Here is a 23,899-nt window from a genome sequence, read left to right on the forward strand (position 1 = left end):
TTCATATAATGACTGGTAATTTCATTCACTGAAGAGACAGTTCTGAGGCTCATATGAAGAGCTTTTTATTATCTGAGACAGACCTGAGAAATTAAGAACCTGCCTAAAACAACATTTCCAGGCAGGGAAACAAACAGCTCGCAGCTGGGGTTTTGAATGGAGAGGCAAAGTGGGAATGGCTAAGAATTAACATATTTTCTAGTTGCACCCACAGTCCCCTCATTCAAGTACAGTGAGAGTCGTGTGACTGTCAGCACTGGGCCTCTTGTCCATCTTCCTGCAGGACTGTCAGCAACTGGAGGGCACAGACGGTTTGACCATTGAGTGCCTAGTTTCAACAAACGTCCACCAACCAAATAAAGGGAATGTACAAGATAAAACGACTCTCCCAGTGTCACTCAAGAAGGGCCATATTTTCTGTTGAGTAAAGCAAGCCCTCATTTTTTCCTGCAATCCCCTTTTATACACTCACTGTTACTCAGAACACTTCAACTAAAAACACAGCAGCATGAAGATGAAAGCTTAAAACAAAACAAAACATAAAGGCAGGCTAGCTCAAGGACCAGCAAACTTGCTGTTCTGGAAAGGGCCAAACAGTGAGTGTTTTCAGCCCTGTTTGGCCCTTTCAGTGGGCCTGTGGCCTCTATCACAACTACTCAATTATCCTGTCGCAGCCTGAAAGTAGCCAAGACAACATGTTAAAAAACAGCTGTGACTGTATTCCAAGAAAGTTTCACTTAGAAAATCGGGCAGAGTGCCGGACTGGGTCCGTGGCTGCAGCTTGCCAATCCTGGATTAGACTATATGCTCTATGAGACCAGAGACTGTGTCCACGGAAATCTCTGTTACATCCCAGGAACTAGCCCAACCCCTGGAGAAGGGAGAACACTTTGTCCCAGTCCAGTGAACGAGTGGGTACAATTCTGCTACAGTTAGTTGTGCTGGCTTGTTTTGGAGAGAAAATCCATGAAGCTCAATATCCCAAAATTCTAAGGATATTACCATTCCAAATACAATCTTAAGAAACACAGGACTGCAAGCTGGCCGTGGGCACAACTGAGCAAGAACTGTGGCTCCCTCCTATCCTGTCTTTGCACAACCCTTTCTACACCAGGATGACACTGTCCAGAGCTGCTGGCTACGGAGAGATGGGTGGGCCATGGACCCCACCTCCTCTGCAGCCTCATGGGCACTGTCCCTGAACAGCACTCCTGGGCATTCTGGAAGCAGGCTGTTCTCATAGGAACGAGTGCACAGCTACCAGGTGAGAGGGCACCAGGAAGGGCATGCACAGAGGCTGCGGCCAAGGCAACCCCTCGGAGTGCCTACTGGCTCCTGCATTCTGGCACCACTTGAACAGGAGACCTGGAAAGTCATCACCATGACCGTGATCAGAACTGCTGTTGTAAGAATTACATCTCCACTTCCCCGGAGCCCTGTCTGGGGTTAAGGTGAAATTTCAAATGCTGCCCAAGTATGGGCTCTAGATGATGGACCACAAAGAATATGCCTATTTTCTTATCCTAAAAATAAAAAGCCAGTGTCTGCCAGCACTAGAAAATTGCAAATAAAAAGTTTAATTTCAGAAACTGAGTTCACCATTTATAAATACACTAAAACATAGTCAATGCAAATTTAGATTAAGCGTAGGTACAGTATTTCAACAAAACAACTTTTCTAAAAGGTCGTAGGCAAATGAGTGATCTGTCTCACCCAGAATATTTAATTGGTTTAAAATGAGAAAATGAATCTTTTTTTCTCTGAAGACATAATTGTTAAAAGAATCTGACAACTGATACTTCATTCTGATGTCCTTGGGATTCTAAAATATCCCAGTGATGGCTGCATCTTCCCTATCGTAAAAAAAAAAAAATCTAAACACCTAAGGCTATTCTTACAACTGTAATATAACAAGCTTCTTCCCTGTTAATAAGCCATCGCTTCTAAAAAAACTTTACACAAATGTGATCAAACAAGGGGCTCAGTGCACACATTTCGAAAGACAGCTTCAGAGTGTGGAGATGCTAAAGCGGAGGCGTGGGGGTTTCAGCAGGGACCACCTGCCGTCAGCGTGTCATCGAACGCACTGGCGAAGTGATGAGCACAGTTACAAACGGATCACATTTCAGAGGAGCTGATGATAAACAGTTGGGGTATCTCTGAGTTAACTGACCATGTAAAGCCTGAATGCAGAAACCTGAAATGGGAAAGTTCTCAAAATAAGCTCCATGAAACATCTAAGTTTCGTTTCCAAATGCCACGTCTCTGTCGTAGTAAACAGTTACCTTCCAGAATATTATCTGTACTCCGCGGGACACTTTAGAACCTGCGGTTAAAAACTGCTCAGTCAGGATGGCTTGCCCTCCACCTCCTATTTACAGATTTCATTTGATAGCCACAAAAGCTATTCTGTTGCAATTAAAGCAATACTTAACTAAAATACAGTACCTGATTCGTGGTTTGTACATAATTGAGTAAAAAGCCTACAGAATAAAATTGTTTACATCTTCTTTGTCATTCTAGTAAAACAAATTACTAGCCCAAAATTTTAAAAAACTTTACAGTTATGAATTAAAATCTAGTCACCATATTTCATAGTTGACAGGACAAGCTATTTCTAGTGGATGTCTTAATAGAACACCCCGCAAAACCTGGCCTGAAGGAAAAGGGGTAAGGCACGTGGAGACACTGGTGAGCTGGAGGGCGGCCCTGAGAGTGCCTGGTCTGATGTCGTGCACGGCCCTGGGCGGAGCGGGTCACAGACCCGGTACAGGCTGCTAACGCTGGGGCAGCCACGCCTCTGGCCTGGTGGTGCCGTTGTGAGTTTCAATACTGAAAGTATATTAAGGGAAGATTCACTTTCAAAAAGATAAGTTTTTCAAAATGTTCCATCATGAGCCTGGATTGGCCAAGGCTGCCGTTCTCAGTGGGCGTGTTGAACAGCTTTTCTGAAGGGACGATGCTTGGGGGGCAGCCCAAAAATCTGACGGCCAGCGCGGACAGCCCAGGCCAGGACGCCTTCTTCAGGTTCCAGTAGGTGAGCGGGTCACAGCTGTGTTCAAGCACTTCCTCCTCCAGATACGCGAGCACCATGTCTTCAGGCAGCTTTTCTCTTGGGTCTTTCTTCTTCACCTTGGCCACAAGCGACCACAGGCTCTCCTCTGCGGCAGAGTCTTTCGACGGGGAGCCAGCATCACACCTGTGGGAGGCAGCCGCGTCCTCTGAGGTAGAATTCATGAGTTCGAGTTCCCTGATTAAATCCTGCTTGTACTGCTCCGTCTCCTCCTCCGTAAACAGGGAGGCCTTGTAGCGAGGGTCCAGCAGCGTGGCGAAGACGTACCGCGGGTCGTGGAGGGTGGCAGACAGGCGGCTCACCATGGCCTCTTTCAGAGAGCGCAGCATGGTGTCAATGCCCATCGTCTCCTCGAAGAGCATCTCCACCTTCCTGTTGAGGATGTGCACCATGGGGATGACCTGGCTGAGGGTGGACATCTGCGTGCTCATCTCCCGGCTCGCGGCCTCGAAGGGCTTCAGCGCACAGCACACAGACTGCATGACCTCCCACTGGTCACAGCTGATCAGCTCTCGGAAGTTACACTCGACGGACATCTCGTTAATGGCCCTTTTCTGCTCGATGAGCCGCTCGAGCATGTGGAAGGACGTGCTCCACTTGGACGGGACGTCCTGGATGAGGTGGTGCTGGGGCAGTGCATACTCCCTCTGCAGCTCGGCCAGTTTCTCCTTCGCCTTGGGCGACCGGTGCACCCGCTCGCAGATCTTCCGGGCGAGGCTCAGCAGGTTCTGCACCATCCGCTGGCTCTTAATGGCCTCGCTGACGATCAGGTTCACCGTGTGGCTGAAGCACTGCACGCTCGAGTGCTCCCCCTCGCTCAGCGTCTTCCCGATGCTGGGGTTGTCGGTGACGGTGATGCCCACCTGAAGGCCAGTGGAGGTCACCCACGCTTCCCACCAGCACTCCAGCTGCTTCTGAATGCTGTTGCCACTGTAGTCACAGTCCACCTGCGACACGTCCAAGAGCGCCGAGCAGTGGTGGTCGTCGCAGCGCGGCCGGGCCGATGACTCGAAGGAAACCCAGTGGGCCGTGAGGGTCAGGTACTCACGGGTCTGGTTACTCATCCATATTCCAGACGTGAAGTGGATCACACCACTCTCAGCTTCCTTCAGGTGGGACATAATTATCTGCTTCACATTATCATACATACCTGGGATAGCTGTCCTGGAGAAGTAGGAAGGGGCAGGGAGGGAGTACTGAGGTTTCAAGTATTCAAGCAGCCTGTTAAAGCCAACATTGTCTACAAAAGAATATGGCTGGAGGTCAAGTGCAATCATTTCAGCTATGAGACTTGTGATTTTTTTGGCAACTGGGTGAGAATCATAAAACTTCTCATTGGTGTCATCGAAGGAGGAAGCGCCTGATAATTCTGTGCCCCGCGGCACCCGGATGTCCGGAGAGGAAGGCCGCGCCGTCTCTGAGACCTCGGTTTTCAGCACGTTGCTATGGAACCGCTGTAAATGTCTCAGAAGACAGCTGGTGCCCAAGTTAGTCGGCTTCTTCCCCCGGCTGATGGTCCGGCCACAGTGCAAGCACACGACTTTTGTGGAGTCTGCGGAGCAAATAGAAAAATGATTCCACAGTTTTGAGGTCTTTTTACTATTAACAGGAAACATAACTTGATTGTTTTTTGTGACCACTGTTGGCAAGTCAGTCAGTTTGGAAGAGGAACTTTCTGCAGAGGCCAAAGTGGCATACGGAGAGTTTGCCAGACTGGCACCCAGAAAGCCCTTCTGGCTCCCGACAACTTCTGGGTGGCGTCGGTAGAGATGTCTCATCAGGCAACTGGTGCCCACGTCACCCTTCTTCCCCCGGCTGATGGCGCAGCCGCAGTACCGACACTCGGCCTTGAGGCTGTCCGTGGGCGCCAGGGAGAAGTGATGCCAGACCTCCGACTTCAGTCTCTTCATGACCTTTTTATTCTGCTGGAAGACGGCACCAGATTCAAACAATCTAGGACTCAGCCCGTCAGCCTGCTGCTTCTCGGGAGAGGACGCCGAGGCCTCCCCCACGTCATCGGAAGACGAGAGGGCCGCCGCGTCTTCCATCAGCCCATCTCCAGGGTTCAAGTGAGACTGCAGGTCCTCAGTCAGCCTGTCAGGGGAGGAGGAGGCCGAAGGGGACTCTCTGACCAGCTTTACCGGAGACGAGGACACAGAGCTGAGCTCCCCCTCTGGCGGCAGCAAGGAAGGCAGCAGGGTGGGAGGCGTGGAGTACAGAGGCGGGATGCCCGTGCCCCCGTTCTCCTGCAGCACGATGGCGCGGTGTGCTCTCCACATGTGCCTGATGAGGCAGCTTGTGCCCAGGTCCTTCCCGTTCTTCCCCCGGCTGAACTCGTTCATGCAGTGAATGCAGACGGCTTTGGAGTTGTCCAGTGGTGACAGGTAGAAGTGCTTCCAGACAGCGGACCTTCTCCTAGACCCGGAGGTGCTCTTTGGAAGTGGAAGGCTCTTCTCCGCTAAGTTCTCTGCAGTTTCATCGTAATGGAGAGCAGGGAGGTGGGGAGACGCCCCTACCAGGGCTTCTTCTCTGCCGCACTTCTCTGAAACGGACATGTCAGAGGAGATTTCTTCAGAAGAAACTACAGACACAGACTCCTCTGTTATTCGATCGGGGGACGGGATCTTAGATGTCACTTTCTGGACAAGTTTGATGGGTGAGAGGATGGTGCTGAGGTCGCCCGTGTCCGCAGGCTGCGGTGGAAGCAGGAGGGAGGGAGAGGGGAACGAGGACACGGCAGACACGCTGCCGTTTTCCTGAATGAGCACGGTCGGGTGTGCGCGCCTCACGTGCCTCATGAGACAACTGGTACTCAAGTCTTTCTCGTTTTTGCCTCTGCTGAACTCTTTCACGCAGTACATGCATATTGCTTTAGTGCTGTCTCGGGGAGAGATAAAAAAATGCTTCCAGGCTGGAGACTTCTTCCTGGAGCTCATGTTCCGGCTGGAAAGGAGGCTCTGGGTCACGGCCTCCATGGCCACGTCGTAGAGGGTGCTGCTGTACTGGGAGAACAGCGCGCCATAGTCGTCCTCACTCTCTGCAGACAAGTACTTCCCTGGGGGCTTGCAGCTGCAGCCCGTCCCGCCGAGGCCCGCTCGCTCCCCACCGCTGTCCGTCTGCTTCATGTCCTGCTGCTCACTTTTAAAGTCCATTCTTTCCAAACTATCAGGAGGAATTCCATCATCATCTTCCTCTTCTATTTTAAACTTTATTTTGTCAGAAACGAAATCACCGTCCTCTTTGGGACAAGTTTTCAAGTTATTCTCCATGACTGACCATAACTACTCTGGCTGTGTCTTAGGTTCGTAAAAAACTGATCCAAATGCTCATTTGTGCCCCCGAATGTAGATTATCTTCACTTTTTCATCATAATTCCATCTTTCAGGATGTTCCTATAAATATGGCTAATCATAAATAGTACTGAAAAAAAGAATCTGTGACTCATGGTCTTTGAGCATAGATCACTGCTTTCCAGGAGTCCTGCTACTAAATCCTCATGGTGTAGACGACGATGTGTGCAGCAGAGACGGGCTTCTGGTCCTGAGGACAGGATCTGCCTGGTCATCTTGAGAGCATACACGTGACCCTTGTGCATTACCTGTAAGAGATGAAATCAACTTAAGCACGGAACTAAATCACACATTTTAATCTCTATTATCATGGCTACATCAGCCTAAATATGTGTAGAAGAAAAATGTACAATGGAAAACTGGAATAGAAAAACTTGTTCCTTGACTTCCTGCAATCCATTTACGCAGTGAAAATACTCCCAAATTGTAAAATAAGCAAAAAATAGAGACATGAAAAATATGCGGCCGGGCGCGGTGGCTCAAGCCTGTAATCCCAGCACTTTGGGAGGCCGAGGTGGGTGGATCACGAGGTCAGGAGATCGAGACTATCCTGGCTAACATGGTGAAACCCCGTCTCTACTAAAAATACAAAAAACTAGCCGGGCGAGGTGGCAGGCGCCTGTAGTCTCAGCTACTTGGGAGGCTGAGGCAGGAGAATGGCGTGAACCCGGGAGGCGGAGCTTGCAGTGAGCCGAGATCACGCCACTGCACTCCAGCCTGGGAGACACAGCGAGACTCCGTCTCAAAAAAATAAAAAAAAAAAAAAAAATGCAAGTGGCCTATTAATAAAGGATTGGGGAACATGAACTAAAACCTAGAATGGTATAAAAAGGTTGCTTCATCTAGAATTTATACCCTCATCCTTCAAACAGTTCACGAGAGGTACTCACAGCTGTTACAATCAGCAAAGCTGAATTCCTTGAAAGCAATTCATCCTACCTTGCTAGAAGACCTGATACATGAAATACGAATTAGAAAAACTCCAGCTAACGTATGAAATCATCAACCTGGACGAAAAGCTGAATATAAAATGGACTATGGTGGTTCCTGCATCTAAGAATGGAAAGATGTCCTGTGGGTATAAACCGCTTCCAGCCTGTCCTTCTGTCACCCATTCAATGCCCCGTCCCCAAGTGACGCTGCGTCGTGCTGGAAACCGCGGCTGAGAGGAGACAGTCACGGGACCCGACAGCCAAGAACCACAAGATTCCAGCTATGGTAAATGCTGGAAGTGAAGGAACATGGTGTTACAAAGACAGGAGAGAACAGGGGCCGGAGCTGTAAGGGTGTAACTGAGCTGAAGCTCAGAGGACGATGGAGTCACCTTGGGTAGGAGAACCCAGTTTAATAAGGAACTAAAACCAAGTAGCAACAAAAACATGTTTTCAGTAATATGGCAGCATAAATATCCTGTAATAAAGCCAGACTCTAGAAAACCTCCAACAAACTTTTTTTGAAGAGACGGAGTCTCACTGTCACCCAGGTTGGACTTCCTGGGCATGAGCCCTCCTCCCGACTCAGCCTCCCAAAGTGCTGGAGTTACAGGCGTGAGCCAATGCGCCCACCACAAACTTACTTTATAAGGTATTACTGGGCATGCCAGAAAGTGGGAGAATTCTTCAAGGGAGTGGCAAATGGGCAGGAGAGGTGCGCCATCCCCAGCCTGGCCAGCATGGGTCACCCCCACAGGGAGGAGCTGAACCTGACATTCCTCCACCATGCAGGAACCAAGAACTGAAGTCACCACATCATGTATTTTCTAAACCAGGGCATTTCTGAGAGTGAAAGGGAGCTATTAATAATACTGCTGGGGGCCGGGCGCGGTGGCTCATGCCTGTAATCCCAGCACTTTGGGAGGCCGAGGTGGGTGGATCATGAGGTCAGGAGATTGAGACCATCCTGGCTAACACGGTGAAACCCCATCTCTACTAAAAATGCAAAAAGTTAGCCAGGTGTGGCGGTGGGCACCTGTAGTCCCAGCTGCTCAGGAGGCTGAGGCAGGAGAATGGCGTGAACCCGGGAGGCGGAGCTTGCAGTGAACGGAGATCGCACCACTGCACTCCAGCCTGGGTGACTGAGCGAGACTCCGTCTCAAAAAAAAAAAAATAATAATAATACTGCTGGGGAAACAGGCTTAAGCCAAACCTATCTGTGGCAAAGCAAGATGTATGGTTGCCCTAAAAAGTGTTCCAAGGTTAATAAAAACTGCTAGCTTCCACCAGAAATAAATGCAGGTTCTTTCTGAAAAGCATTCCCAATAATAAGTTCTACAAAGTATAGCCAGATAGAAAAGAAAAATAAAAGATTAACACAGGCCAGGCATGGTGGCTCATGCCTGTAACCCTAGTACTTGGGAGGCTGAGGTGGGAAGATCGCTTGAAATCACGAGTTTGAGATCCGCCTGGGCAAAAACACAAGACCCTCTTCTCTACAAAAAAAAAAAAAAAAAAAGCCGAGTATGGTGAGCCTGTAGTCCCAAGCTACTCCAGAACTCAGGAGGCTGAGGTCGGAGGATCACTTGAGGGCAGGAGTTTGAAGACTAGCCTGAGTAATAGTGAAACTCTGTCTTTACAAACAAAACAAAATTAGCCAGGTGCAGTGGTGTGTGCCTGTATCTCAGCTACTTCGAAAACTGAGGAGGCATGATGATTTCAACCCCAAAATTTGACACTATGGTGAGCTATGATTGTGCCACTGCACTCCAGCCTGGCCAACAGTGAGATCCTGTCTCAAAAAAAACAGCAACTGTCTTTTTTTTTGAGACAGAGTCTCGCTGTGTCCCCCAGGCTGGAGTGCAGTGGCGCGATCTCGGCTCACTGCAAGCTCCACCTCCCAGGTTCACGCCATTCTCCTGCCTCAGCCTCCCGAGTAGCTGGGACTACAGGCGCCGCCACCTCGCCCGGCTAATTTTTTGTATTTTTAGTAGAGACGGGGTTTCACCGTGTTAGCCAGGATGGTCTCGATCTCCTGACCTCATGATCTGCCCACCTCGGCCTCCCAAAGTGCTGAGATTACAGGCGTGAGCCACTGCGCCCAGCCAACAGCAACTGTATTTCTATAGATTAATTAGAAAATGACAAAAAAAAATTTGTTTGAGATGGATCACTCTGTCGCCCAGGCTGCAGTGTGCAGCAGCACAATCTCAGCTCACCGCGATCTCCGCTTCCTGGGTTCGAGTGATTCTCCTGCCTCAGCCTCCCACGTATGTGTGTGCCATGACACCCGGCTAATTCCTTTTGTATTTTTAGTAGAGACGGGGTTTCCCCATGTTGGCCAGGCTAGTCTTGAACTCCTGACCTCAAGTGATCCACCCACTTCAGCCTCCCAAAGTGTTGGGTTTACAGGCGTGAGCCACTGTGCCTGGCCAGAAAATGAAACATTTTTAAATTCCACATATAATGTCCAAAAGCATGAAAGCATGAAATAAGAGGTGAATTTTTAAAAATATGTACAAGACCTGTATACTGAAAGCTGCAAAACACTGCCGAGAGAAATTAAAGGCTTAAATAGATGGGAAAATATACCAAGTTCATGGATTAGAAAACTCAATGTTGATATCAGTATTTTCCCAAATTGACCTATAAATTCAGTATGCTCCCAGTCAAAATTCCCAAATGCTTTTTGCAGTAGCTGATAAACAGAAGTCTAAAATTGACACGGAAATACGAAGAGTCGGGAATAAATAAAATTATTTTGGAAAGAAAGAACAAAGCTGGACTCACAGTCACTTCCACTTCTAGCCATGATGAATAAAACAAGGAAACCAGGTTTACCTCAGACAACTCATAAGCCAGGCGCCGTGCACGAAGCGACGTTTTCAGACACTGGAGAAGAGAACGCACAGGACGGCGATCACAGAAGTGCGAAAGCTGAAGAGGGAGCCGCCGGCCCTCGCTCGCGGCGGGGCCTCCTGGCTTCCAGGCTGCGGGGCGGGGAGTGGAGCTCCGCAGAGCCCGCGGTCTGGAGCACGTCCCGAGCGCCGGGAGGAGGGAGCCCCGCAGACCTGCGGAGGATCCTCGTGTCTTTGGCTCAATACTGATCTGCATCGGCATTCGAGGAAACCACCTCAGAGAACCAACGGGAAAAAGAACCACCAGGGCTCCCTGGAGGCTGGGAACAGCCGGCGTTTCCACCACCGGGAGTGGACGACAGCAGGCTCAGAAGGGTCCGGACTGAACAGGGGTTCACAACAACGGCCCCTCTTTTTTAGGAGCCACCCGAACACGGCTTAAACGCCAGCCTCAAGAGGAGGAAATGGTCTATGACCAACTTTACTGCAACCTAAAACAAGTCTCAACAGCATTTAAAGGGATATAACAAAATCCTGCATCCAGTAAAGTAAAATCCAACATGGCTGACAAACAAAACCAACTAGACATGCAATGAAGCGGGAAACACAACCTCTGACCAGAAGAAAAACCAACCAATAGAAACAGGCCCAGACACTGTGCCGCAGAAAAACCAACCAATAGAAACAGGCCCAGACACTGAGCCAGAGAAAAACCAACCAATAGAAACAGGCCAGACACTGACCAGGAGAAAAACCAACCAATAGAAACAGGCCCAGACACTGACCAGGAGAAAAACCAACCAATAGAAACAGGCCCAGACATAAGACATTAAAACAGCTATTGTAAGAGTGGATATAGTGGTATGTGCCTGGGCAATATGGCAAAACACTGTCTCTGCAAAAAAAAAAAAAAAATACAAAAATTAGGCTGGGTTTGCTGGCTCACGCCTGTAATCCCAGCACTTTGGGAGGCTGAGGCAGACGGATCAACTGAGTTCAGGAGTTTGAGACCAGCCTGGCCAATATGGCGAAACTGGTCTCTACTAAAAATACAAAAATTAGCTGGGCGTGATGGTGGGTGCCTGTAATCCCAGGTACTTGGGAGGCTGAGGCAGGAGAATCACTTGAACTCAGAAGGTGGAGGCTGCAGTGAGCCGAGATCGCTCCACTGCACTCCCGTTTTTTTTTTTTTTTTTTTTTTTTTTGAGATGGAGTCTCCCTCTGTGGCCAGGCTGGAGTGCAGTGGCACAATCTCCGCTCACTGCAACCTCCACCTCCCGAGTTCAAGTGATTCTCCTGCCTCAGCCTTCCAAGTAGCTGGGAGTACAGGCACCCACCACCATGCTCAGCTAATTTTTTTGTATTATGAGTAGAGATGGGGTTTTACAATGTTGGCCATGATGGTCTCGATCTCTTGACCTCGTGATCTGCCCGCCTCCCAAAGTGCTGGGATTACAGGTGTGAGCCACCATGCCCAGCCCACTCCGGGCTCATTTTTGTTTTGTTTTGTTTTGAGACAGAGTCTCGCTCTGTCGCCCAGGCTGGAGTGCAGTGGCCGGATCTCGGCTCACTGCAAGCTCCGCCTCCCGGGTTCACGCCATTCTCCTGCCTCAGCCTCCCGAGTAGCTGGGACTACAGGCGCCCGCCACCTCGCCTGGCTGATTTTTTGTATTTTTAGTAGAGACGGGGTTTCACCGCGTTAGCCAAGATGGTCTCGATCTCCTGACCTCGTGATCCGCCCATCTCGGCCTCCCAAAGTGCTGGGATTACAGGTGTGAGCCACCGCACCCGGCCCATTTTTGTATTTTTAGTAGAGATAGGGTTTCAGCATGTTTGCCAGGCTGGTCTCAAACTCCTGACCTCAGGTGATCCACCCACCTCGTCTTCTAATTCTCTTACTAGTGTATTTTGAAGAGCACAAGTTTTTACTTTTCATGAAGTCCACTTCACTCATTTTTTTTATGGATTGTGCTGTTGCGCTTGTACCCAAAGAAATCTTTGCCTAATTCAAAGATTATCTTCTGTGTTGTCTTTTAGAAGTTTTACAGTTTTATATTTAGATCTTTGAGGGATTCAAGTTCATTTTTTTGCACACGGATGTCTAACTGTTCCAACACAATTTGTTGAAAGAACAATCCTTTCACCATTAAGTGCCCATGTAACTCTGTTAAGAATTGGTTGCTTGCATATGTATGGATCTATTTCTGGATTCTCTATTCGTTCCTCCAATCTCTTCTTCAGTGATTATACTGACCACATAATCCAGCTGTTCCACCCCTAGTTATTATTACTCCTAGAGAAATGAAAACCTATCTCTGTATGAAGAAATTTTTTTTTCTTTTGAGACAGAGGCTCACTCTGTCACCCAGGCTGGAGTGCAGTGGTGCGTTGGCTCACTGCAACCTCCGCCTCCCGGGTTCAAATGATTCTCCTGCGTCAGCCTCCCGAGTAGCTGGAATTACAGATGCCTGTCACCACACCCGCTAATTTTTGTATTTTTAGTAGAGACAGTGTTTCACCATGTTGGTCAGGCTGGTCTTGAATTCCTGACCTCAGGTGATCTGCCCATCTCGGCCTCCCAAAGTGCTGGGATTACAGGCATGAGCCAACACGCCCAGCCTCTGTATGAAGACTTACATATAAAATTCACAGCAGCTTTATATGTAATATCTAAAAACTAGAAGACAAATTGTGATATATCCCTACAATGGATCATTACGCAGCAACAACAAAAGAATGAATGGATACATGCAACATGGATGAATCTGGAAACAATCATGCAAAGTGCGGAAAGCGAACGGGCAAATCTGTGATTGGGGGAGGAGGGGCCCCGAGGGGCACAAGACACAGTCAGTGTGTCCATGCTGCATGCAGGATGGGTTTATGGATGAGCAAGCATAACGTTCACAGCAGCTGTTTATGCATAATATATGGATATGGATATATATTTATCAGATTATGCACTGTAAATATGTGTGGTTTATTGTATATCAATTCTATCCAAATAAAGCTGTTTTTTAGGCCAGGAGCGGTGGCTCACACCTGTAATCCCAGCACTTTGGGAGGCCAAGGCGGGGTGGGGATCATATGAGGTCAGGAGTTCAAGACCAGCCTGGCCAACATGGTGAAACCCCGTCTCTACTAAAAATACAAAAATTAGCCAGGCGTGGTGGTACATATCTGTAATACTAGCTACCTGGGAGGCTGAGGCAGGAGAATCATTTGAGCCTGGGAGGTGGAGGTTGCAGTGAGCTGAGATCGAGCCACTGCACTCCAGCCTGGGCGACAGAGCAAGACTCCGTTTCAAAATAAATAAATAAATAAATAATAAAGCTGTGTTTTTAGAGAGACAGGGATTGTCAGACTGAATAAAAAAGCAAGACTTCCTATATGCTGCCTACAAGAAACACGCTTTAAACATAAAGACACATAGCTTAATCCTTCTCTCGTTTAGGAAAAAAAATTGCAGCTCACTGCCAGCGCTCATTTACTTTTACATAAACACACTCTTTGAGGCTGAAGTAAATCTGACTGATTTTCAATGTGAAAATAAAACATAAAAACTGTTCTTGGAATTATTTCTAAACAGAACTAACATCAGAGTCATCTGAATCATCAGAATCATCTATTTTGGAAAAACTGGATTCATCAAAGGAATCTTTGGCCAGCAACTGAGAATGATGTTAACACCATGCGTGGGAACACTGTGTCTTCTGGGATTTGACGCTTTCAGCAACTGAGAATCCCTATATTTTGTAAATGGAAATACCACGACTAAAAACAGAATGCCGTAAATAGAATGAGGTCTTTTGTTTCCAAAGTCGACATACTTGAGCAACGCAGAAGTCATCAGGAAAACGAGAGATTTCGTGGCAAACTTATCTCGGGGTAAACGCTGCAGCTGCAAGCACTCCCAGTGAGTGTTCTCGGGGCAAACAGGAGAAGAGTTTAAAACAAATGGATGGGAAAAGGTACACCACGTTAATACAAACCGAGAGAAAGCTGGAGTGGCGATATTAACACCGGGCAAAGATTCAAGAATAACATACTAAATACAATAAACAACATCACAAAATTACAAGGGGGTCAATTCATTCAGAGCGCATTCTCCCAAAGGGGCATCTACCTGCAAAGAGACCTTCAAAACACATGAAGCAAAGCTGACGGAACTAAAGGGAGACAAGATAAGTCACCATCACAGATGGAAATTTCCACAGAACTATTCAGTAAGTAACTGAACAAGTACATAAAAATCAGTAAAGACACGGAAGATTCAAATCAACACTATTATCCAAGTTAACCTAACGGACGTTTATTGAGCAGACCAACAACAACGGAATACACATTATTTACAAGTGTACACAAAACCTCCACCAAGACAGACTCTTCTCTGGACAATAAAGCAAACCTCAATACATTTAAAAGAACCAAAATCAGAGAACGGTTTCTGACAAGGGAACTGAATAAAAACTCAGCAATAGAATAACATCTGAAAAAACCCAAAATATTTTCAAATAAATAACACATTATGCACAGTATCAAAGAAAAAAAATCACAAAAGTAAAGCAAATTTAATCCCACAGTCAGCAGCAAGAAAAAAATAATAAAGATGTGAAATCAATGAAATTTTAAAAAAAGAAAAAAAATCAATGAAACCAAACTCTGGTTCTTGGGAAAGAGCAATAAAATGGGTAAGCTTCTACAAATATTGATTAGGGAAAAAATGGAGAAGATAGAATTTACCACTACTAGGAATAAGAGAGGGGGTATCATTACAGATCCTACAGGTATAAAAGGATAGTAAGGAAACATATAAAAAATTTTATAAAAATAAATTATGCAACTCAGATGAAATGGACAAGCCGGGCGTGGTGGCTCACGCCTGTAATCCCAGCTCTTTGGGAGGCCGAGGTGGGCAGATCACCTGAGGTCAGGAGTTCGAGACCAGCCTGGCCAACATGGTGAAACCCTGTCTATACTAAAAATACAAAAATTAGCTGGGGTGCACCTGTAATCCCACCTACCTGAAAGGCTGAGGCAGGAGAATCCCTGCAACCTGGGAGGCGGAGGTTGCAATGGGCCGAGATTGTGCCACTGCACTCCAGCCTGGGCGACAAGAGTGAAATCTGTCTCAAAAAAAAAAAAAAGAAAAAAAAGAAAGAAAGAATTGATGACACAAACAAATAAAAAACACATCCAGGTTGGTGTGGATGCAGTGAAAAGGGAAAACTTTTACACTGCTGGTGGGAATGTAAACTAGTACAACCACTATAAAAAACAGTATGGAGGCCAGGCACAGTGGCTCACGCCTGTAATCACAGTACTTTGGGAGGCCGAGGTGGGTAGATTGAGACCAGCCTGGCCAACATGGTGAAGTTCGAGACGAGCCTGGCCAACATGGTGAAACCCTGTCTATACTAAAAATACAAAAATTAGCTGGGGTGCACCTGTAATCCCAGCTACCTGAAAGGCTGAGGCAGGAGAATCCCTGGAACCTGGGAGGCGGAGGCTGCAGTGAGCCTAGAAGGCGCCACTGCACTCCAGCCTGGGTGAGAGAGCAAGACTCTGTCCCAAAACAAAAAAAGAAAAGAAATTCTGCGACTCAGATGAAATGGACAAATTACTTGAAAGACAAAAACCACAGAAACTCAAGAATAAGCTGATTAGCCTTTTATTTACAAATTGAACTTATAGTTGAAAAACCTTCGGCCGGGCACAGTGGCTCAAGCCTGTAATCCCAGCACTTTGGGAGGCCGAGACGGGCGGATCATGAGGTCAGGAGATCGAGACCATCCTGGCTAACCCGGTGAAACCCCGTCTCTACTAAAAAAAAATACAAAAGATGGCCGGGCGCGGTGGCTCAAGCCTGTAATCCCAGCACTTTGGGAGGCCGAGACGGGCGGATCATGAGGTCAGGAGATCGAGACCATCCTGGCTAACACGGTGAAACCCCATCTCTACTAAAAATACAAGAAAATTAGCCGGGCGAGGTGGCGGGCGCCTGTAGTCCCAGCTACTCGGGAGGCTGAGGCAGGAGAATGGCGTGAATCCGGGGGAGCAGAGCTTGCAGTGAGCCGAGATTGCGCCACTGCACTCCAGCCTGGGGCACAGAGCAAGACTCCGCGTCAAAAAAAAAAAAAAAAAAAAATACAAAAGACTAGCCAGGCGAGGTGGCGGGTGCCTGTAGTCCCAGCTACTCGGGAGGCTCACGCAGGAGAATGGCGTGAACCCGGGAGGCGGAGCTTGCAGTGAGCTGAGATCCGGCCACTGCACTCCAGCCTGGGCGACAGAGCGAGACTCCGTCTCAAAAAAAAAAAAAAAAAGAAAAGAAAAACCTTCCCACAGAGAAACTTCCAGGCCCAGATGGCTTCAGTGGTGAATTCTACCAAACATTACAGAAAGAAAACATACAAATTCTTCCAGAAAATAAAGGAAGAAACATCTCCCAATTCTTTATATAAGCAGCATTACTGATACCAAAACCAGCAGACATTACAATAAAAGAAACAGCTTGATATCCCCATGAACATAGAAAAAAAATCCTTAACAAAAATGTAACAAATTAAATTAAGCACTGTTTATCAAAGATAATATGTCATGATTTATCACAGGAATAAAAGGTGGGTTTAATAATCAAAAAATTAAAACAGGCCGGGCGCGGTGGCTCACACCTGTAATCCCAGCACTTTGGGAGGCCGAGGCGGGCAGATGTCCTGAGGTCTGGCGTTCAAGACCAGCCTGGCCAACATGGTGAAACCCCATCTCTACTAAAAATACAAAAATGAACTGGGCATGGTGGTGCACGCCTGTTTTCCCAGCAACTCAGGAGGCTGAGGCAGGAGAATCGCTTGAACCTGGGAGGTGGAGGGTGCAGTGAGCTGAGATCCAGCCATTGCCCTCCAGCCTGGCGACAGAGTGAGACTCTATCTCAAAAAAAAAAAAAAAAAAAAAAAAAAGGCTGGGCGTGGTGGTTCATGCCTGTAATCCCAGTACTTTGGGAGGCCGAGGCAGCTGGATCACGAGGTCAGGAGATCGAGACCATCCTGGCCAGAATGGTGAAATCCCGTCTCTACTAAAAATACAAAAATTGTGGTGGGCACCTGTAGTCCCAGCTACTTGGGAGGCTGAGGCAGGAGAATCGCTTGAACCTGGGAGGCAGAGGTTACAGTGAGCCGAGATTGCACCACTGTACTCCAGCCTGGGAGACAGAGCAAGACTCCATCTCAGAGGAAAAAAAAAAAAAATTAAAACAATACATTAGCGAAAGGAGGAAAACCATATGGTCATGTCATTCGACATAGAAAAACATTTGCCAACACTTCCACCTCTATTCACAGCAAAAACTCTGAGCAAACCAGGAATAGAAGGAAACGTCTTCAGCCTTATAAGAGGCATCCAGGAAACAGTGCGGCTCCCATCATCCTCATCAGGGAAAGAGTGAGTGCTTCCCCTCAGCATATTCTACCCAGCACTGGATGGGAGCCTGCCCAGGCAGGAGGCGGCTGTCAGAAAATCACAACTGCCTTGATGGGCAGACGACAGGGCCATCGATGCCCTAAAGGTTGTAAGGCCTCCACAAAACAGTACTAGAGCTAAACAGTAAGAGAGTTCAGAGGGTCACAAGACTCAAGCTCATTCTTGCTCTCGGCACGGGCCAACTCCCCCGGGATGTCCTTTCTAATTTCAGGCACCTCTCCTCCCTGGCGGCAGCGCTGCCCCGTTCACCAGCCCTTATTTTCTCATTCCAGGATGACCTTGTCCTCCACGCTCCCTGCTCCAACCTACAAGGTGGGCCGTGCACCTCTGCGGGTCGAAAAGAACCCAGCCTTGGCCGGGCGCGGTGGCTCAAGCCTGTAATCCCAGCACTTTGGGAGGCCGAGACGGGCGGATCACGAGGTCAGGAGTTCGAGACCATCCTGGCTAACACGGTGAAACCCCGTCTCTACTAAAAAATACGAAAAACTAGCCGGGCGAGGTGGCGGGCGCCTGTAGTCCCGGCTACTCGGGAGGCTGAGGCAGGAGAATGGCGTAAAAACCCGGGAGGCGGAGCTTGCAGTGAGCTGAGATCCGGCCACTGCACTCCAGCCTGGGCGACACAGCGAGACTCCGTCTCAAAAAAAAAAAAAAAAAAAGAAAAGAAAAGAACCCAGCCGTTCTCTCTTCAAAACAGACATCTCGTTCTAGGTTGGTCTTGACTCTCTCTGAGCCTTTCTTGGGGCTGCAGGGTGGGGGTGAGGAGGTGGGAAGACCCGAGGCAGCACACCTCCTATCACCGCGCCTGGCTCTACTGCAACCTCCACCTCCCACGTTCAAGCAATTCTGCTGCCTCAGCCTCCCGAGTAGCTGAGACTACAGGTGCACGCCACCATGCCTGGCTAATTTTTGTATTTTTAGTAGAAACGGGGTTTCACCGTGTTAGCCAGGATGGTCTTGATCTCCTGAACTCATGATCCGCCTGCTGCGGCCTCCCAAAGTGCTGGGATTACAGGCGTGAGCCACCACGCCCAGCCAACTATATACTTTTTTTTTTTTGAGATGGAGTCTCTCTCTGTCGCCCAGGCTGGAGTGCAGTGGTGCAATCTTGCCTCACTGCAAGCGCCACCTCCCAGGTTCATGCCATTCTCCTGCCTCAGCTTCCCAAGTAGCTGGGACTACAGGCGCCCGCCACCACACCCAGCTAATTTTTGGTATTTTTAGTAAACATGGGGTTTCACCATGTTAGCCAGGATGGTCCCGATCTCCTGACCTCATGATCCGCCTGCCTTGGCCTCCCAAAGTGCTGATGAATATAAAAGAATTCTAAGCCAGGCACGGTGACTCACGCCTGTAGTCCTAGCACTTTGGGAGGCTGAGGCAGATGGATTATTTGAGCCCAGGAGCTTGAGACCAGCCTCCTGGCCAACATGGTGAAACCCTATCTCTACTAAAAAAATATATATATATGCGCCAGGCATCGTGGCACACACCTGTAATCCCAGCTGCTTGAGAGGCTGAGGCAGGAGAATTGCTTGGACCCTAGAGGTGGAGGTTGCAGTCAACCAAGCTTGCACCACTGCACTCCAGCCTGGATGACAGAGTGAGACTCCGTCTCAAAAAAAAAAAAAAAAAAAAAAAATCTATCTTTTAAAAATACTTACTGAAATGTAGCTACGTGAATTATGATTTCAGGTATTTGCTTCCAAATAATTGAGTGGATTGTAACAGAAACCAAAATTGACAAGCGGGAGCTAACTAAAGAGCCTCTGCATAGCTGAACCTATCACGGCAAAGAAGACTATGGACAGAATAAACAGAAAACCCACTGAATAAGAGAAGATATCTGCAAACTATGCATCTGACAAAGGTCTGAAATTCACAATCTATAAGAAGCTTAAAAAGAAATAAAATAACCCCATTAAAAAGCGAGCAAAGGACATGAACAGATTCTTCTCAAAAGGAGACATAAAAGTGGCCAACAGACGTGAAAAAAGGCTCGACATCAACAGTCATCAGAGAAGTGCAAATCAAAACCACAACAAGATACCATCTCACACCTGTCACAATGGCTTTCATTTAAAAGAGAAAAAAATAACAGATGCTGGAGAGGCTACAGAGAAAAGGGAAACTCAAGCACTGCTGGCAGGGATGCCCATGAGTTCAGCCACTGTGGAGAGCAGTGTGGAGTTTTCTCGAAGAACTAAGAACAGAGCTACCATCTGACCCAGTGATGCCACTACCAGGTGTGTACCCAAAGAAATAAATCATTCTACAAAAAAACCCCACGTACACATGTAGGTTCATCACGGCACTATTTACAATAGCAAAGACATGGAATCAACCTACGGGCCTGGCAGTGGACTGGATAAGGAAAATGCGGTATATCCACGCCATGGAGTATTATACAGCCACAGAAAAGAACAAAATAACGTCCCTTGCAGCAACATGCATGGAGCTGGCGACCATCGTCCTAAGTGAACGAACACAGAAACAGAAAACCAGATACCACATGTTCTCACCCATCAGTGGGAGCTAAGCACATGGTACACAGGGACATAAAGACGAGAACCACAGGCGCTGGGACTGAGAGTGAGGAGCGAGGGAGCGGAGAGGAGGGGCACGGCTGAAAAACAACCTATTGAGTGCCACGCTCACTATCTGGGTGATAGGATCATTCTTATCCCAAACTCAGCGTCACGCAATACACCATGTCGTGAACCTGCACATGTGCCTGATGAATCTAAAACCAAAGTTGAAATTATTTTTAAAAATAAATTTTTTTAAGAAGGGAGTGGAGGACACAGATGAAATGGGAATGGCTGTGAACTGGTAACTTCTGAAGCCAGGGATGCGTGCACAGGGTTTGTTATGCTACTCCTTCCACATTTCTGTATATCAGATTATTTCCATGAGAGCTATTTTAAGAAAAAAACCAATTAGATACACTGCTTACTTTTCAAGAGAAACAACGTAAACCAGGAAACAAAGGAACGACATCTTCAAAGCTGTGAAAAATGAGAACCAAACCAGAATTCAGTAAGCAGCACAAATATCCCCTGAGGAATAAACAGGAACTAAAAACACCGTCAGATAAACCACACACAGACCGTGTCTCCAAGTGACCCACATTAAAGGCCACACAAGAGTGTTCTCCAGCAGAGATGAAATAATCTGGTCTGGAGGAAGAGCGCTGCCAAAAAGGCCCGATGCAGATAACCGCCACGCGGGTCCGAGGCAGGCAGCCGTGTACTCACTGTTACGGGTGCCTCTGCCTTTCAGCCCTTCCAGTAGAAGCGGTAGAACCCGGAAACACCGACATGCACACATGTATGTGAATCAAACCCACAAGTTCACACTGATGCCGCCAACTCTGCCCTGAGATCACGAGACCGAGCCTCCCTCTTTCCACAACCGTGATTTTTCCTCTTTTCTTTTTTTTTTTTTCTTTTTTGAGACAGTTTCACTCTTGTTGTCCAGGCTGGAGTGCAGGGGTGCGATCTTGGCTCACTCACCCCAACCTCCACCTTCTGGGTTCAAGTGATTCTCCTGCCTCAGCTTCCCGAGTAGCTGGGATTACAGGCATACACCACCACACCTGGGTTTGTTTGTTTGTTTGTTTGTTTTTGTATTTTTAATAGAGACAGGGTTTCTCCATGTCAGTCAGGCTGGTCTCAAACTCCTAACCTCAGGTGATCCGCTCGCCTTGGCCTCCCAAAGTGCTGGGATTACAGGTGTGAGTCACCGCACCCGGCCTGCATCCGTGACATTTCAGTCCACCTCTGGGAGGCTGGGCTCCCACTCTCCCAGCAGATTTCCTCATTTGCTTAACCCTACAACACGCGCACGAAGTCGCTGCAGAATTAACCCATGCCACCAAGAACACAAGCCTTCTAGCTGGAGATTACAATTCGTTTATAATTTTTATCTTTATACTTGAAGGTTTATCGTGTCCAGGAGTTTCTTGGGTCAGTTTTCTTTTCATTTTTCTTTTTTGTTGGAGGACACAGTCTCGCTCTGGTGCCCAGGCTGGAGTGCAGTGGCACAATCTTGGCTCACTGCGACCTCTGCCTCATGAACTCAAGTAATCCTCCCACCTCAGCCTCCTGAGTAGCTGGGACGACAGGTGTGTGCCACCACCCAGTTAATTTTTTGCATTTTCTGTAGAGATGGGGTTTCACCACGTTGCCCAGAATGGTCTTGAACTCCTCATCTTGGGTGATCCACCTGCCTCAGCCAGCTTTCTTCCTTAAGTGTACTTATTCATTTGAAATATAGTAAGTTCATTTGTTTGCTTGTAACACCACCTGCATTTTATTTTTTAGTTTCTCCAAATTTCTCAATAAAAGGAAAACTAGAACAGTGAAACCACAATCCTCTGATGTTATCAACAACAACAAAGACGGACACGGTATTTCCGTTAACCACCAAATGTAAGTGGAAGGGACAAACCATGAATATGGGTAAGTGGGTCCCTGACTTAATGATGGTTCAACCTATGAATCTGCAACTTTACGATGGTGTGGAAGCTACTGGCATTCAGCACAAACTGTACTTTGAATTCTGAATGTTGATCTTTTCCTAGGCTAGCAACATATGGTGTGACACTCTTACATGAGATATTCAACACTTTATTACAAAACAGGCTTTGTGTCAGGTGATTCTGCCCAAATCTGGGTTGATGTACGTGTTCCAAGCATATTTAAGGGTAGCAACATACGGTGTGACACTCTTGCATGAGATATTCAACACTTTATTACAAAACAGGCTTTATGTCAGGTGATTCTGTCCAACTCTGGGCTAATACAAGTGTCAGAGCACATTTAAGGGAGGCTAGACGAAGCTATGATGTTTGGCAGATTAGGTGTGTTCAATGCATTTTCAACTGAGGATATTTTTAATTGATGATGGGTAGATCAGGATGGAAGCCCTCAAAATCAGTATTCCAAGGCCTAGATGGTTCTGTTCAGCTGGAAAAGAAAGATGTCACCAAGCGTGTGATACACCGATAATCCCCAAGTAGCTGACAGGTACCACTGGGCGGCCCACAGAACCAAGCTGCTCAAGTGGGTGACTTTCCGCACATCTGCAAAGCAAAGGAGGGTCAGGGTCCGAGGTCCAATCTGGGGCAAAACAAAACAGCCGACACTTCTTTCCGGGGCAAAAATTCGCACAAAGAGAAGCTGCTGGGCCTACCAGGCCACCCAGAACTAGACAGAAAGTCAGCAAGAACAGAGAAGACTTGAGAACACCGTCAGCCAGCTGACCCAGCAGACCCGGCGGGGCACCGCCCCCACAGCCACCGGCACACACGCTTCTTCAGGGGCCCGGGGAATGTCCCCCAGTACAGACCACATGCCGGCCCGTAACGTACGCATTGGGCATTTCAAAAGGACTGAAACTATACAAGTCCTCTAAACACAATGGAGTTAAATTATAAAGCAAAAGAAAGAAATCTGGGAAGTAAGCAATTATTTGGAAATGAAATACAATTCTAAATAACTCATGGGTGAAAAAGAAACTGTGAGGGAAGGCCGGGCGCGGTGGCTCAAGCCTGTAATCCCAGCACTTTGGGAGGCCGAGACGGGCGGATCACGAGGTCAGGAGATCGAGACCATCCTGGCTAACATGGTGAAACCCCGTCTCTACTAAAAATACAAAAAAACTAGCCGGGCGAGGTGGCGGGCGCCTGTAGTCCCAGCTACTCGGGAGGCTGAGGCAGGAGAATGGCACAAACCCGGGAGGCGGAGCTTGCAGTGAGCTGAGATCCGGCCACTGCACCCCAGCCTGGGCAACAGAGCGAGACTCCGTCTCAAAAAAAAAAAAAAAAAAAAAAAAGAAACTGTGAGGGAAACTGGAAAATATTTTCAACTGAATGACAATAAAAATACAACCCACCAAATGTATGAGATGCAGCTAAAGTGGTGGTTGGCAAGAAACTGAAAGCTCTACATACCTGTTAGAAAAGATGACCTCCAGTCAATAAAGTACTCACCTAAAACAAAACACTAGAAAAAACCAGCAACCCAAACTGATGCAAGCCAAGGAACACAGGTGACCTCCTGCAGGCACAAGAGGTAAGAACGTGCATTTGCCCTGAGAGCAGCATTCGGCAGCAGGCCAGCATCTTCATTTAGCCCAGTGAGACCCAGCTCAGATTTCAGACTCCTAATGTCCGTTTGTGTGAAGCCACTTGGTTTGTGGTAATTTGTT

General features: G+C 47.7%; 1 protein-coding gene across 3 annotated transcripts in view; it reads right to left on the bottom strand.

The window, feature by feature from the left end:
* Window positions 1–1,561: 1,561 nt before the first annotated feature.
* The window catches only part of ZBED4 (zinc finger BED-type containing 4), a 37,163-nt gene continuing 14,825 nt past the window's right edge, over window positions 1,562–23,899 (bottom strand). For all 3 annotated transcript variants that reach the window (XM_045363404.3, XM_045363403.3, XM_045363405.3), the window contains exon 2: window positions 1,562–6,671. In XM_045363404.3, coding sequence (XP_045219339.1) covers window positions 2,827–6,342 — 3,516 coding nt within the window. In that variant the 5' untranslated portion in view covers window positions 6,343–6,671 and the 3' untranslated portion in view covers window positions 1,562–2,826. The remainder of the gene's footprint in view (window positions 6,672–23,899) is intronic.

This window comes from Macaca fascicularis, chromosome 10 (genome assembly GCF_037993035.2).
Source record: "Macaca fascicularis isolate 582-1 chromosome 10, T2T-MFA8v1.1".
Classification (NCBI taxonomy): domain Eukaryota; kingdom Metazoa; phylum Chordata; class Mammalia; order Primates; family Cercopithecidae; genus Macaca; species Macaca fascicularis.